General features: G+C 42.9%; 2 protein-coding genes across 2 annotated transcripts in view; one reads left to right on the plus strand and one right to left on the minus strand.

The window, feature by feature from the left end:
• The first annotated feature begins 347 nt into the window (after positions 1-347).
• GATD3 (glutamine amidotransferase class 1 domain containing 3) lies at positions 348-6,661 on the plus strand. Its single transcript, XM_072360381.1, has 7 exons — positions 348-548; positions 2,539-2,591; positions 3,272-3,385; positions 3,728-3,847; positions 4,601-4,693; positions 5,025-5,181; positions 5,640-6,661. The coding sequence occupies exons 1-7, from the start codon at positions 435-437 to the stop codon at positions 5,766-5,768; spliced, it is 780 nt and encodes a 259-aa protein (XP_072216482.1). The 5' UTR covers positions 348-434; the 3' UTR covers positions 5,769-6,661.
• Positions 6,662-10,580: 3,919 nt separating this feature from the next.
• Positions 10,581-13,224, minus strand: part of LOC140260514 (V-set domain-containing T-cell activation inhibitor 1-like) — a 30,098-nt gene continuing 27,454 nt past the window's right edge. Inside the window, exon 6 of the mRNA XM_072352944.1 lies at positions 10,581-12,228. Within this exon, the coding sequence (XP_072209045.1) occupies positions 12,050-12,228 (179 nt within the window). The 3' untranslated portion in view covers positions 10,581-12,049. The remainder of the gene's footprint in view (positions 12,229-13,224) is intronic.

Here is a 13,224-nt window from a genome sequence, read left to right on the forward strand (position 1 = left end):
TACCATGGGAAGAAACGGGAAAAGGATACAGCAATGCTCATTGAATCATTACCTCTAAGACCGTCTAACCCAACCAGCAGCCCATCACACCACGCCTATGTCCCTCAGTGCTACATCCACACAGCTCTTGAACACCTACAAGGATGGTGACTCTACCACCTTCCTGGGCAGCCAGCCCAATGATCTGCGATAGATACATCTCAGTCAGTCCTATGTATATATACATGTATATCCATCTCTGTAATGGAACTGTGTGCTGGCACTTCACCTGCCAGACGAATACTTAGCGATGGTCCTCCTCGCCTCCAGAGGGCGCCCCCAACACCCCAGCCAAGGGCGCAGCGGCCTCCGGGCGTGGCCCACCTCCCGCGGCCTGCCCAACTCCGGCTCCGCGCTCCGCCAGCTCTCCGGCCTCGCTCCGAGCGCCCGCGGCTATGTTGCCCGCCCGCGGGCCGGCCCTGTGCTCCGCGTTGCGGCGGGCGGCGCCCTGCGGCTTCGCCTCTTTCCACTGCACCGCCCGCCGCCCCCGCGGCGCCCGCGTCGCTGTGGTGAGTTAGGTGGGGGAAAGGCACAGCGCAGCAGGGGGAGGAAGTTGGGTTTGCGCTCTGGCAGCGCTTATCCGGCTCCGTTCCCGTGCTGGTGAAAGGGTAACAGAGCTCGGTGCGGGGGTGGTAGTGGGAGGGCCTGGCTGGGAGGAGCCGAGTTGAACTGTAAAGCGATAAAGCTGCTTGGAACCGGGCAACTCGGAGAGAGCCAGGTCATGGTGGGTATTTATGTAAAACTGGGCTTCTGTGCTGCCTGTAGTTAAGTTCTTTGTGTAGAAAAAGGTATTGGCATAGCAGAAGAGACCGGTGCTTTAGTATAGAATCATAGTATTGTTAGTATTGAAAGACCACTAAGACCATCTATTCCAACCCATCACACCATGCCCACTGCCCATGCCCCTCAGTGCCACATCTACACAGTTCTTGAGAGCCTATATCGATGGTGACTAACATGTCCCTGGGCAGCCTGTGCCACTGCCTCACTGCTCCTGAGAAGAAGCAGTGCCTAATATCCAACCTGATACTCCATTCCCTCTCTTCGTATTGCTGTTACCAGGGAGTAGAGGTCAACCCCCATCTCACCACAACCTGCTTTCAGGTGTTTAGAGAGAGCAAAAAGGTCTCTGAGCCTCATCTCCAGAATGAACAATCCCAGCTCCTTCACCCACTCCCCGTAAGTTCTGTGCTCTTCTCTGGACACACTGCAGGGCCTCGCTGTCTTTCTTGTAGTGATGAGCCCAGAATTTTGAACACAGCACTGAAGGCACAGCCTCTCCAGTGCCGAATATAGAGGGATGATCACCTCCCTAGTCCTGCTGGCAACACTATTTTTTTTATACAAGCCAGGATTTTAAGGAGTTTCAGGGGCATTTATCAAGTGTTGCGTACAGAAGATAAGCACAGGACAGTGGCTTTTGTATGTATTCATTCTGTGCTTACCAAAAGATGAAATGAAAACATAAGAAGTAAAGATCACTTGTAAATATCAGGGCAATGAAACAGGGACAACAAAACAATGCTGGTCTGATCTAGTGAAGTGGTGGTGGGACATCAAGTCTGATAGCAGAGAACTGGAAGTGGTGAGCTGAAAGCCCCTCCAAATCCCATGTTTCTAACTAAGACGGTTACGGTTGAGTTTCTGTTCATGTATCTGTGATAAGTAAGCTTTCATGTTGCAAAAAGACCAGGGTAAAGCCAGGAGGGAAGGGGGGAAAATAGACACTCTTCAACTGGATTTTTTCCTTGGAGAAAACAGAATCAAAACTCATAAGTGTTCATTTATATACTTTCAAGAGCCCTTTGGATTTTTGTTTGTTTGTTCTTACAACCTTTTTTAATTTTTTTTTTATTTTTTTATTTTTTTTCCTCTTTTCTTTGTGAAAGATTCCCTCCAGCCATACAAGAACAGCTTATTGCTTTGTGCTTTTTTAATCTCCTTTGTGTATAAGCAAACTTAAAGTAGTATTGCCATGGTAATAAAATGTAGTCAGTGTTTCATAATTGTTTTGAGAGTGATTTAACTATTAATCTGTGATTTGGATCCTCAGACAAAATGCAGTGGCAGGTAATATAGCTGGTCCTAAGTGCCATAAGTGCGCTTCTAACTCGCTTGGGTTTGATGTACATCTAGGTAAGAAAGTGTTTCGCACCTTAACGACACTTGATACATTGGATGAATGGCACTCAAAATAACCCACTGCATTCATGATAATACTGTGCCAGTTTATAAACTCCAAGGAACAAGTACAGGAGCAAATAAATAGACTCTGGTTCTCTTCGAGTCCTGGGTGTCTGGGGTGGGTAGCTAAAAATAGGGAATGCCAGTTCTGCTGTATGTCAGATGGCGGTGCTGGGATTAATAGTGTGATGTTGGCTGGCTTGGCAAAGAGTTTGTCCTGAAGTTATTTCAATCCTCCTATTTATTTCATTTAAAACCTAAGAAGAACCGTAGAAACTTTTGTATCACTTGAAGTGCTTAATTTTCCTACTGCAGGTCTTGTCTGGCTGCGGTGTCTACGATGGCACAGAAATCCACGAGGCTTCTGCGTAAGTTACCTGGTGAAACTGTGGGCTCAAAAGAAGTCTGCTTGACATTAGAGCACCCCACTGAATTCGTTTCTGCAATCTGTGGCGTTGAACTTTCTCTGAAAGACGTAGAGTGGTTTTCCTTCAGAGTTTTGTCATGGTTTGTGAAGCTTTTGTCAGAGCATTCTTGCTGCATGATCCCTGTCCAAAGATGCAGAGCACTGCAGGTGGTGCCAGAGCTACGAGTTAGAGACTGTTTTTCCTTCAGAAACAGAAATTCAGATTCCCAGAATCAATTTCAGCGGAGATAAATAGGGACTTAGTTTTGTAATTGTCTGGAGTTTTCATTCCTGGGGCTAAATTCTTCACTGTTAAATGTTAATTCACAAGTTGAGTTGTTAACTATTTGTTAATAAGAGATCTTTCACCTAGATTGAGTGTGTTCTCAGTGTTGTCTGGAGGGGAGCACTGAGCAAAGAAACTTGTCTCTAGCTTTCCTGACCCATCCTCTAGCCTGACTTTCTGTTCTACTCTGAACCTTGGTGTTACATGGAGGGATTTTGCTCCCTCTTTTGCTCCTACTTTGGTAGGATGTGTTTCTCTTTTTTTCAAAGTCAGGTGGGATATTTCTAGGAAGACCTACAGGATAGATAAAGCCTCTCTCCTAAGGTTTTCAGCGTATTTTGTTTCTGTTTTCCTAGCGTACTGGTACACCTCAGTCGTGGGGGAGCTGAGGTTCAGATGTATGCTCCAGATGTTCCTCAGATGCATGTTGTTGACCACAGTAAAGGACAACCAGCTGAAGCTGAATCAAGGTAAAGCCATGCTGATGTGATTTCTGTGACCCCTGGGTCTCCACCTGAGGTGTTTTTCAGAGGCAGCAGCCTGTGACTGAACTGGGAGCGTCTTGCTGGCTGGCTTTAACAGCTTAATGCTAGCCGGTGCTTTGTTGGGTATTAAAAAGTAATAATTCTGGAGGTGATTATACATGGCCTCTTAATACCAGTGTTTCCTGGTGGTATTTCAAAAGCATCTATAACTTTGGTTATTAAGTGGCACATTTCTCGCTTCCTCCCTTCCCCTGCCCAAACTTTCCTTATGCTCTTTTGTGTGCAAATGTTTCATTCATGTCATTGTGTTATTTTTGGTCCTTCAAGGAATGTTTTAGTGGAATCTGCAAGGATCGCTCGTGGCAAAATCAATAACCTGGCTAAACTTACGACAGTGGACCATGATGCTGTGATATTTCCTGGTGGATTCGGGGCTGCTAAAAACTTGTGAGTGCCAATTAAATATTAGATTCCTTCTTTGTAATTCACACGGTAAAATCAAGGAGTAATAAATGGCCTTTTTTAACACACAAGCAACTGCTACTTAATAAGGAAAACTCTATTCTCATGTTGAAGTGAGTGCTGTTTGTGATGGTTTCCAGTTATAATTCTTAATGGCGCTAGCAATATCGGTGAGAATTGTAGGATGATGCACAAAAAGTACTTTTCCCCCTGCCTTTGTGATAATTCTTTTTGAGGTTGACTGAGGCAAGTGAAGGTAAAGCTTCATTAGCTACAGATGCTGGTAGTGTCATCCTTCTTTTCCTTCATGGCAAAACATACTTGCATTGGTAACTATAAAACAATAACTAGTTAAAAAATAAAGTAAAAAATGAACTAAAAAATAATGATGTGTGAACCACATGGAATTCTAATTGTTATTTTGTTGGCTTTGAGAAATTTGACTCTTATTTTCTTTATGGATTTTTCTGTGTCAACATTGCTGTTCTTCTCAGTAATCCTAGAAAGCTAATCTAATACTCCTTTTATCTAGGTGCTTACTTTAAATAAGTAGCTGTATGGCATACTAAAACCTTAGAAGTGAATCATTTGGACTAACCTGTTACTGATTAACTGCAGCATTGATCAGCTTTTTCAGGAAGTATGATGTTTGTACCATCCTCAAGAGGCAGGAGTCAGATAGATATCCTGAACTGTAGATTTATGGTATGGTGTGCATAAAGTTTCTTACTGTGGCAGATCTACGTTTGCTGTTGATGGGAAGGATTGCAAGGTGAACAGAGAAGTTGAACGTGTCCTGAAAGACTTCCACAAAGCGGGCAAACCTATTGGGTATGTATGTTGATCAGATAGGGGCATTTGTTTGTGCATGGAGACCAAGTGTGCTTTGTGGAAATGTGCGTCTCTTATGCTGGAGCTAGGAAAACAAAACAGCTTTTTTTATTTTATCAGTTGTATCTTGTTTTTAAGATGCTTTTTTTTTCAAGGTGTGTGTGTGGGGGGGCTTGTTTGTGAAAGAAGAGACTAAGAAAATGTTGAGTGGACATTGCTTTGCTATAGCTTTCAGATGTGTAAGACTGCATCCATTTGAATATTTCCAGTCATGACCAAGTTTTGAAAGGCTGCCATCACAAAATTGTTTTTGTAATTCCCTTTGTTGTAGTCTTTGCTGCATTTCACCTGTGTTGGCAGCCAAAGTTCTTTCTGGTGCTGAAGTAACTGTGGGCCATGAAGAGGAGGAAGGTGGCAAGTGGCCTTATGCTGGAACGGCAGGTGCCATTAAAGAGCTGGGAGGAAAGCACTGTGTGAAGGAAGTAACTATATCCTTTCCTGTTAATTGCTACACAAAGAGTTTAGTGATGTGTCACTATGGTAATGAATATGTGCAGGATCTGTGCTTTTCCGCTAGCACTGTAGTTTAGCGGGAATGTATGGTTTGTTGTTAGTTACCTTTGAGATACGTATTTTTGCTTTTCCTGAAGGCTAAACCTCTGTTAAAACTGTACTCAGAGAGAGGCATTTTATTGCAGTCAGTTAAGTTCCATGCGCTTTCTTATGCTTCTTGGTGATGTCATTCCTACAGATTGCTGTTGTGGTGTTTGCGTTTCTGACAATATAGTTTCTACTCAGGTTATAGGTTGCAGCTGAACAGTATCAAGTACTTGAAGGTGTCCATTTATGGGATAGTAGAGCTCTAAGGTTATGTCAGTGATGATTTACTTTGCAGGTAGCATCTGCAAGTGAGTTGCAGGCTGTGTTTTCCTTAACTTCTTTTTACGAAGCTCACGTGGATACAAAAAACAAAGTGGTGACTACCCCAGCATTTATGTGTGAAACAGAATTACATAACATCTTTGATGGCATTGGGGCCATGGTGAAGAACGTGCTAAAATTAACTGGCAAATAAAACGTCTACTTCTGATGTAAAAACCAGAAATGTTTAAGTTTAGGGTATAGAACTAACAGCAGTATGGACCAATGGAAGTATTTTTATCTGCTTTTCCTGTTCACAGTCTGATAATCTCTTTTATGAAGCTGATTGACTCCCAGCTGTGCTGTAGGGTTTTTGTGAAAGGGCTGCCTGTGGAAAGGCTTACGCTATGCAAACAATCCGGCCTGAGACACTGAGCATTTTCTTGAGCTTTTTCAGCTGGAGGGAGCTGTGCAGATGTGTTTGGCAGCAGTCATCACAGTGCACCAGTATCGAGTCATTTCCTTGAGGACAAAAAGCAACTGAAGTTGCTTTCAGAAATGGAAGGAGGATGTGTTGTAGAGACACAGCAGATGCAGTGCCACTGTATCCATCCAGTGGATGAAGAATGGTAGTAGAGGGGAGTTAGAGCGTAATTCATTGTTGATGTGCTCAGATCTCTGTCTGTGAACTATAAGCCAGGGCCAGCTGTCAAGGGAATAGATAACTTCCACATCCTACTGTTGGCTTAAAGTTAATTAAGAGATTTCCTGTTCCACGTTGAAGAATCCTGTTTTCACCAAGGAGCCATTCTGGATATCAGCACCTTAGCTGTCACAGTACTAGCACTTGGAGAAATTCATCCATTGGCCCATTATAGCTAAAACAAAAGGTCTCGAAAGGAAGGAAAAAATATCTGCAGATGCGACGCACAATTTTTTAAGGATAATATCCTGATTAAAGTAGTTGCATGGCTAGCAAACGGATAGAAGAAAAAAATCTGAAAATAGGCTCACTTTCCCTGCTTCAGGGTAATAAAGCTTTCTCCAAAGGAACACTGAATGTCTAAAATAATGATGTATAAATAAATTAATATCTGCCTTTATCTCGTCCTCGTCCTTCATTTTTGTTTCATAGCTGCCTCTGATAATTTGTTTATATATGCCAGCTATTTTTCTGCTTTTCAGTTCCCTTTATATATCTGTGATATTTTTAACGTGCAGAATCCAGCATCTCCTTCCTCACCTCCCAGTCTACTTGCCACCTATCTATTCACCGTGAAACAATGTTTCTCAAATGAACACAAACAGAAAGATACCCTTCCTTTTACCTGACAGACATGCTGAAGGAAACCCCTATCTTTCCGGGATAGTTGTTTCATAAATTAAATCTACAAGACTTAGACTGGATTGGAAATACTGCATATGGCTGAAGATACACTAAGGATGTGGAATGATAGGAAGAAAGGAGGAACGAAACTGAGAATGGATATTACCAGTTTGCTTGGTGAGTGGTCATGAAAAATGTGTTTTTGCTTCTCAAGCTTTGTAGCACATGATCTATTCTTTGTCATTAAAAATCACGTTAGGATTTAGAAGATCTGAAGTTGCCCTCCAAAGGCTTTGTTTCATGGGGTACAGCATAGACATCCTTGGTGCGGATCACAGACTCCAGTGCAGTTACTAAGAAATCATGCACTGTCGTCATGGTAGCAGACCTGCTTTTCAGAATGGATTTTGGACATATTCTGAAACAGCGATTGGAGTTTGGCTTCTGCTTCACATTCCATCAGAAACTGTCACAAATCAGAGATGGTATTCAAATCTCCAGAGTACAGGGAGACCAGCTGACTGTTCGCTGTCATCTTGTACAACTGATCTCAACTGAGCTCAACATTTCCTTTTGGGAACTACAAGTTAAGTTTTCATATGAGCAACACTTGCCATAGCAGGGCTGCATGTGTGAAGTTGGGGTTTCTCATATCAGTAGAACCTAACCCCCAACCTGACCATTCCCTGACACAGCTCCATGCCTTTCCTTTGGGACCTGTCACTGTCACCAGGGAGCAGAGATGGTCAAGATCTCTTCTGGCCTCTGAGATTCTTGAACAGAGATACTCAAATAAAATCTACTAATAATCCACTGTATGCCATTCTAAGCAGATACAGTTTTGGCCGTGTTAATCGCTGAGTTACTGACTTCCAAGTTGGAGTATCACAGAAAGTTATGCTTGGAATCAAGGTTGCAAATCTGAAAGGCACCTAATGTGCCATGTTATCTCACCTGCTGAATAGCAGTAAGACAAGAGCAGACAGTACTCTAAAGCGGTGTTTTCAGTACTGCTGCCTGTTTGAGTGCTACAATTGTAAGTTCTAATGAGAGCTCCAAAGGAAGCAGTTTCTACTCTGTGCCTGTAACGTTTTTCTAGATAATTACAAAAAAAGAGCTCCCCATATAGTACTGCCTGTGTTGGAAGCACCCATAAAAGACAAAACGCTATTTTCAGAAGTAATCTCATTTTGGAATATCTTTCTAGCTTTCTTTTACTAGGGAAAATATATTTAAGGATGAAAGAATTGCCTGCCTTCACTTCATCGGTGAGAGGCTGTGATTCCACAATGCTGTATGGAATACTGACTTTCAATACGAGTTTTTTTAAGGTTTTGTATTTTTAGCACGTTGGTTGGTTGACTTTGGTGGAAGACGTATGATTATCTTCTTGGCCTTCGGCCAGTGTAAATTTGGAGGGGAATTCCATTTGGAGATTAATAAAGACATTTGCCAAGCTGGGTTTTTCCTTTCATTCTCTAGGGATGTTTGGAGCTGCTTAGGGGGTTGCTAATTTCAACTGAGCGGATAGAGATTTCGGATCAATACGTTTAGTTAAGTGCTATCAGGAAATGAAAGTAAAAACGTGTGCATTCTCTGAGCCCCCACAAGGAGGCATGCAGTATCTGGCTTGTGGATCTTGTGATTTTTCATCTGCAAAAAAGGGTTTTTACTGCAGCGGAGTGGCAGGGTTTGAGAGACGCCCTTCGTTTTTCCCTTGTGGTTTGTGGTGACAAGAGAACGTTTGTCAAGCAAATGCCCAGCAGAGGGCACTTTGGGAACAGCGGTCAGTGCGGCTTTTCACCGAGCTGTTGAGCACAATATTCCAGCTGTACTTTTCTAATGGCATTTTTATATTAATATTTTGGATGCGTGGAGGGAGTCAAACAAGTACTGATCCCTACTTGTCTAATGAAAAGAAGTCCCATTCTGTCATAGTGAATGCACTTGTCCAGCTCTCTTCTTAAGCCCCGTTCCTTTTACATCGTGACTTTGTATTTATCCCCGTGAAAAGATACTATCAAATATGCTTGTACTAAGCTGTGGAAACTTCCCCATGATATGTTTAGCACTGAAAAATGAGATAAAAGTAAGTAAAATTGTAAAAGTACATGATGCTGCGGTTTAGGTTTTTAAAATAATGACACTTTTATAGAAAAGATGACCTAAAAACAAGATTTGTAGGGAGGGATTTTTGTCATGCCAAGTAATACTCTTGGGAGGAAACAAACTGTTTCTTCAAGGGTTTGTGGGTTTGCAAGCTAGCATTATCTTACAGGAGGCTGTGGCAAGATGGGGGTCAGTTCTTCCACATAACAGGAGGGACTGGCCACAGGTTGCAAAAGGGGAGGTTCATATTTGACATTAGGAAAAGTTTCTTCTCCATAGGAATGGTGAAGCAGTGGCACAGGCTGCCCAGGGAGTTGGTGAAGTCGCCGTTTCTGGAGGTGTTCAAGAACTGTGTAGATGTACTGTGGGATGTGGTCAGTGGGGAAATACCACAGATAGGTGGATGGTTGGACTGGATAATTCTGTGGGCCTCTTCCTCTATAATTCTATTAACCGTGTGTATACATTTATAAATGAATAAATAAATGTCAGCTTGGATAATCAAACATCTGCAAATAATTGGAAGGCAGGCGTTCCAAGCCTGCAGTTGTTGGTTCCAGCTGTCTTTTTTTCTCCTTGCCATGGCTTGCAGTGGCTGAGGGAAGGCTTTGCTTTGTTGTTGCGTAGGTCAGCCTTAGCCCTCAGAAGAATGAAAGAGCTGATAGTTGGGTATATTTTACAAGGTGATTTCAGTGGTGCTCAGAGCCTCTGGGAGAAGAGGGAGTGTGAGAGAGAAAGAGAAGGGACTAGGCTTGGGCAATCTCAGAAACTGAGAAAGCATTTGCAGCAAGGACTGCAGTATCCATAGTGATGTAATTTCCTGCTGTGTATTTAGAAAATGCCTATTTTCAGTATTGTTTTATTCAACTGCTGAGTAGCGTGCTATGCGAATGATGCTTTCAGACTTAGCTGAAATAACAGTGAGAATTCTACACCAATGTATCATATTCGTGCCTTGCTGATGATCTGTATGGGCCATTTATCTTGTGACATACAGAACTTAAAGGAGGTCAGTGACAAATCTGAGTAATAAAAAGTGTGGTTGCATCATCCAGGCTTCTTCCCCCACCATGCGTTCCTCCAGCCATCATCTGCCCCAGTGCTTACTGTGATTTATGCCAGCTTGCAAGGGGCAGGGAGAATCGCTTCTGAGGCTGAAGGAGGGCTTGAGGAACTTGGAGATTCCTCATAAGCGTCAGCCAGCCCAGTGCCAGCACCTGAGCATACAGCTGGGCTGTCTGCCCCCACAGCAGTGAGGCACTGTTCTAGCCCTGCATGCCTATGTTTATGTAAGTATTTGTCCAATAAACTTCTTTGCACCTGTATGGTCACACAGTGTCCACTTGTGATTGGTGGATCCCATATTGCCTCAGCGCCTTTAGGAAAGTAGATAGCTGCTTAAAGGGGCTGCTGGCTTTCAGAAGTCACACAGCCCTAGAGATGGCAGCAAGGAACTCAGATTTCTGGGACCTATGGACCCGCACAGGTCCCACCTTTCCAACTTTATGATAGAACAGGGAGATTAGCAAACCGTAAGTGCAACTGGAATACAAATAAAGAACTTCAGTATGACACCAAGCCATTGCTTTTAGCAGCTGGTGTTTTTTTTTTAGCACTTTTGTTTTTATTTTTAATAAGTTTTCGTTTTGAAAAATACATAGAATCTGAGGCAAGTCTCTGGAAGGTAGGACACCAAAGGGAAGATCACAGTATGTACAATTCTCATATTCAGATCTTTTCCTGAAGTGGAACCAGAGGTGACAGACGAAGCTGCTCTGTACTCAGGGCAGCTGAAATGCAAATGAGCCTTCCTGCTGCTGAGAGCAGGATTTTGTCTCCCTTCCCCACCGTAGACAGCCCTTTGCTAAAGAAGGTTAAAGCTAACAGTCTCCTTTACCTCAATGGATACCATTTAAAGCCCTATTTCATTCTGTTTCTTTTCTAGCAAAAACAATCCTATCTTTCCTTTGGAAAGAGGTTGAGCCAGTTCCAAATCCAGATGACTCAGTGTGCATTCTTCTCAGTCACTTTCCTCTGTCTTCCACGATGACTGCATTGCTCTCCCTGCAGGACTGGGTGAGTGGATACATCACCGGATACATCTCAGTCCTTCAATAGAGCTGTTGCTGCAATTCTGGCCTCAAACAAAGCTTATCCATTTCCTGATAATATTCCTATACAGAACCCTTTCAATCTTATTTTATGCAAGGTATCTTAAACTACCTGGATTGAACATTTTAAGAACTCATTTAGTTTGCACAGGTAACTGTTACAATCATTTTGACTGGATTCTAAATTTTCTTCCAAAAGGTACCATTTTTAAGCTAGGAACATTGTCACAGTAAGAATTTCTTTTTGCACAGTTCCGGGTTACAAATAGAGCTTTTATACAATGACCACATTTCTGCGCTTCGTGGCAAAAAGAAATTGCTGAGTTCGGCCTTCTAAAGCCTTTAGTTTATCAGGAAGCGATTTGTTATACTGTGTCACTTCCTTCTTCTGCACTGATAGCCTCTGAACTTTCACCATCATCTCTGTCAGCTTCACCCATCTGATGAAGAAATAGTCCACTTCTTCTGGAAAAAAAACACTTCTGATGACAGACCGTGACGCTTGGCAATGAAATAGAAACTCAAGTTCCACAGGCTCAAGTTTCACAAGATTTCCATCCTTCTGTTTCACAACGTGAGCCTCTTCCTACTTCCGCTTTTTATCTGACAGAGAGCAGTTGTCTCTTCTCCTGCTTTCAGTTCTCCTGAAGGACAGCGGGTGAGTTCTTAGGTGAAAGATCTCACAAGGGTCTGTTAACGTGTGACCTTGTAGCTTCACGAGCCTTTTATCGTGTCATTAAATCAGAGTCACACCATTCAGAATAAAAACAGCTTTGTACTAGCAACACTAACTCTGGGCTCCAGGAACAAACGAAAAGCAAGCTATGAGTTCAGCTGCATTTGGTTTTCTGGAACACCAAAATAGAAGACAGGGGCACCTAGTGCTGGGTCGATGTTCAGATGATGGTGTTTACTCCATGTGGCTCTGGAGTAATTGTCATGCTGACTTTACAGAGCTGGTCTCCCTAGCAAGGCTCTGTTATTGAGAACAGCTTCCAAGGAGAAGAAGGTCAGTTTCCCCAGGTGCAGGTGCCAAACCCCTAGTGCCACCAGGAGATGAAAAGAGAGGGGAAGTACATCCAGATGTGGTGCATCACCAGCGCTTTTCAAGGAAATCTGAGCGTGTCCTGGAAAGTTAAAAAAGAGAAGGTCTGCATGTAATCAGTGACTTGACAAGGAATGCTTTTGGAATTTGTGTGATATATTTTATACAAATGCCCTCCTGGAAAACTCAATAAATAAAATCCTGTGGATTTTGGCTTCAAAATTTTAATTTTCCATAGGATCATAGTATAACCAAGGTTGGAAAAGACCTCCAAGATCATCCACTTCGACCATCCACCTACCACTGTTATTTCCCCACTGCTCACGTCCCTCATTACAACGGCTCTGGAACACCTCCAGGGACAGTGACTGCATCACCTCCCTGGGCAGCCTGTGCCACTGCATCACCGCTCCTTCTGAGAAGAAATGTTTCCTAGCATCCAACCTGAACCTCCTCTGGCACAACTTGAGGTCATATGTGTGAGTGTTAGTACCATCTAGAAAAGCCTGCTTCAAGATACTGTGACAAATAATGTTTTGTCTTTCCTAAAAGTGCTACAGATACTCAGCATTGATCAATATAACTTCCATTTCTAGATGGCTGGGAATACTTGTTTAAAATCCTAATAGAACAGCAACAAAAAGGTTATTGAATAATTTATAATTCTTCAAAGTGAGAGCTGGAGATACGCATTTTGATTGAGAGTCCATGCATCAAGGCAGTGAATAATGGAAAGCCCAGGCCATGGATGTGCAGACAGCAGTATCACTGTGTCACACCATGTGTGCATAAGCAGTGATGTGGTTTGGCACATGATCCAGAGCAGCCCTGCCGCAGCTGGTACCTGCAGCCCATGCTAAAGGTAGTCCACATGCAAAGAGAATGGATTTTGAACCCCTGACTAAAGTAGAACATATCACAGCTCTTAGCTTGGATGTGATTTTCTTCCCTCCATTCTCTAGGAATATGGTGTATATAAAACAAATTGATGTCTGGAGCTGTCAGTAACATCTCGATGTAGATGTAAGGTTATAGCAAGTCTCACGGGTCTTGTGACCTCTGACAGGCTTTTGCACTT

Source organism: Excalfactoria chinensis, chromosome 1, assembly GCF_039878825.1.
Source record: "Excalfactoria chinensis isolate bCotChi1 chromosome 1, bCotChi1.hap2, whole genome shotgun sequence".
Lineage (NCBI taxonomy): Eukaryota > Metazoa > Chordata > Aves > Galliformes > Phasianidae > Excalfactoria > Excalfactoria chinensis.

Excerpts from the sequence above, each read along its gene's own strand:
- GATD3 (XM_072360381.1), top strand. The coding sequence starts at position 435 with ATGTTGCCCGCCCGCGGGCCGGCCCTGTGCTCCGCGTTGCGGCGGGCG. Across the intron at positions 2,592-3,271 it reads GAAATCCACGAGGCTTCTGC|CGTACTGGTACACCTCAGTC; the intron begins GTAAGTTACCTG and ends CTGTTTTCCTAG. Across the intron at positions 3,386-3,727 it reads CCAGCTGAAGCTGAATCAAG|GAATGTTTTAGTGGAATCTG; the intron begins GTAAAGCCATGC and ends TGGTCCTTCAAG.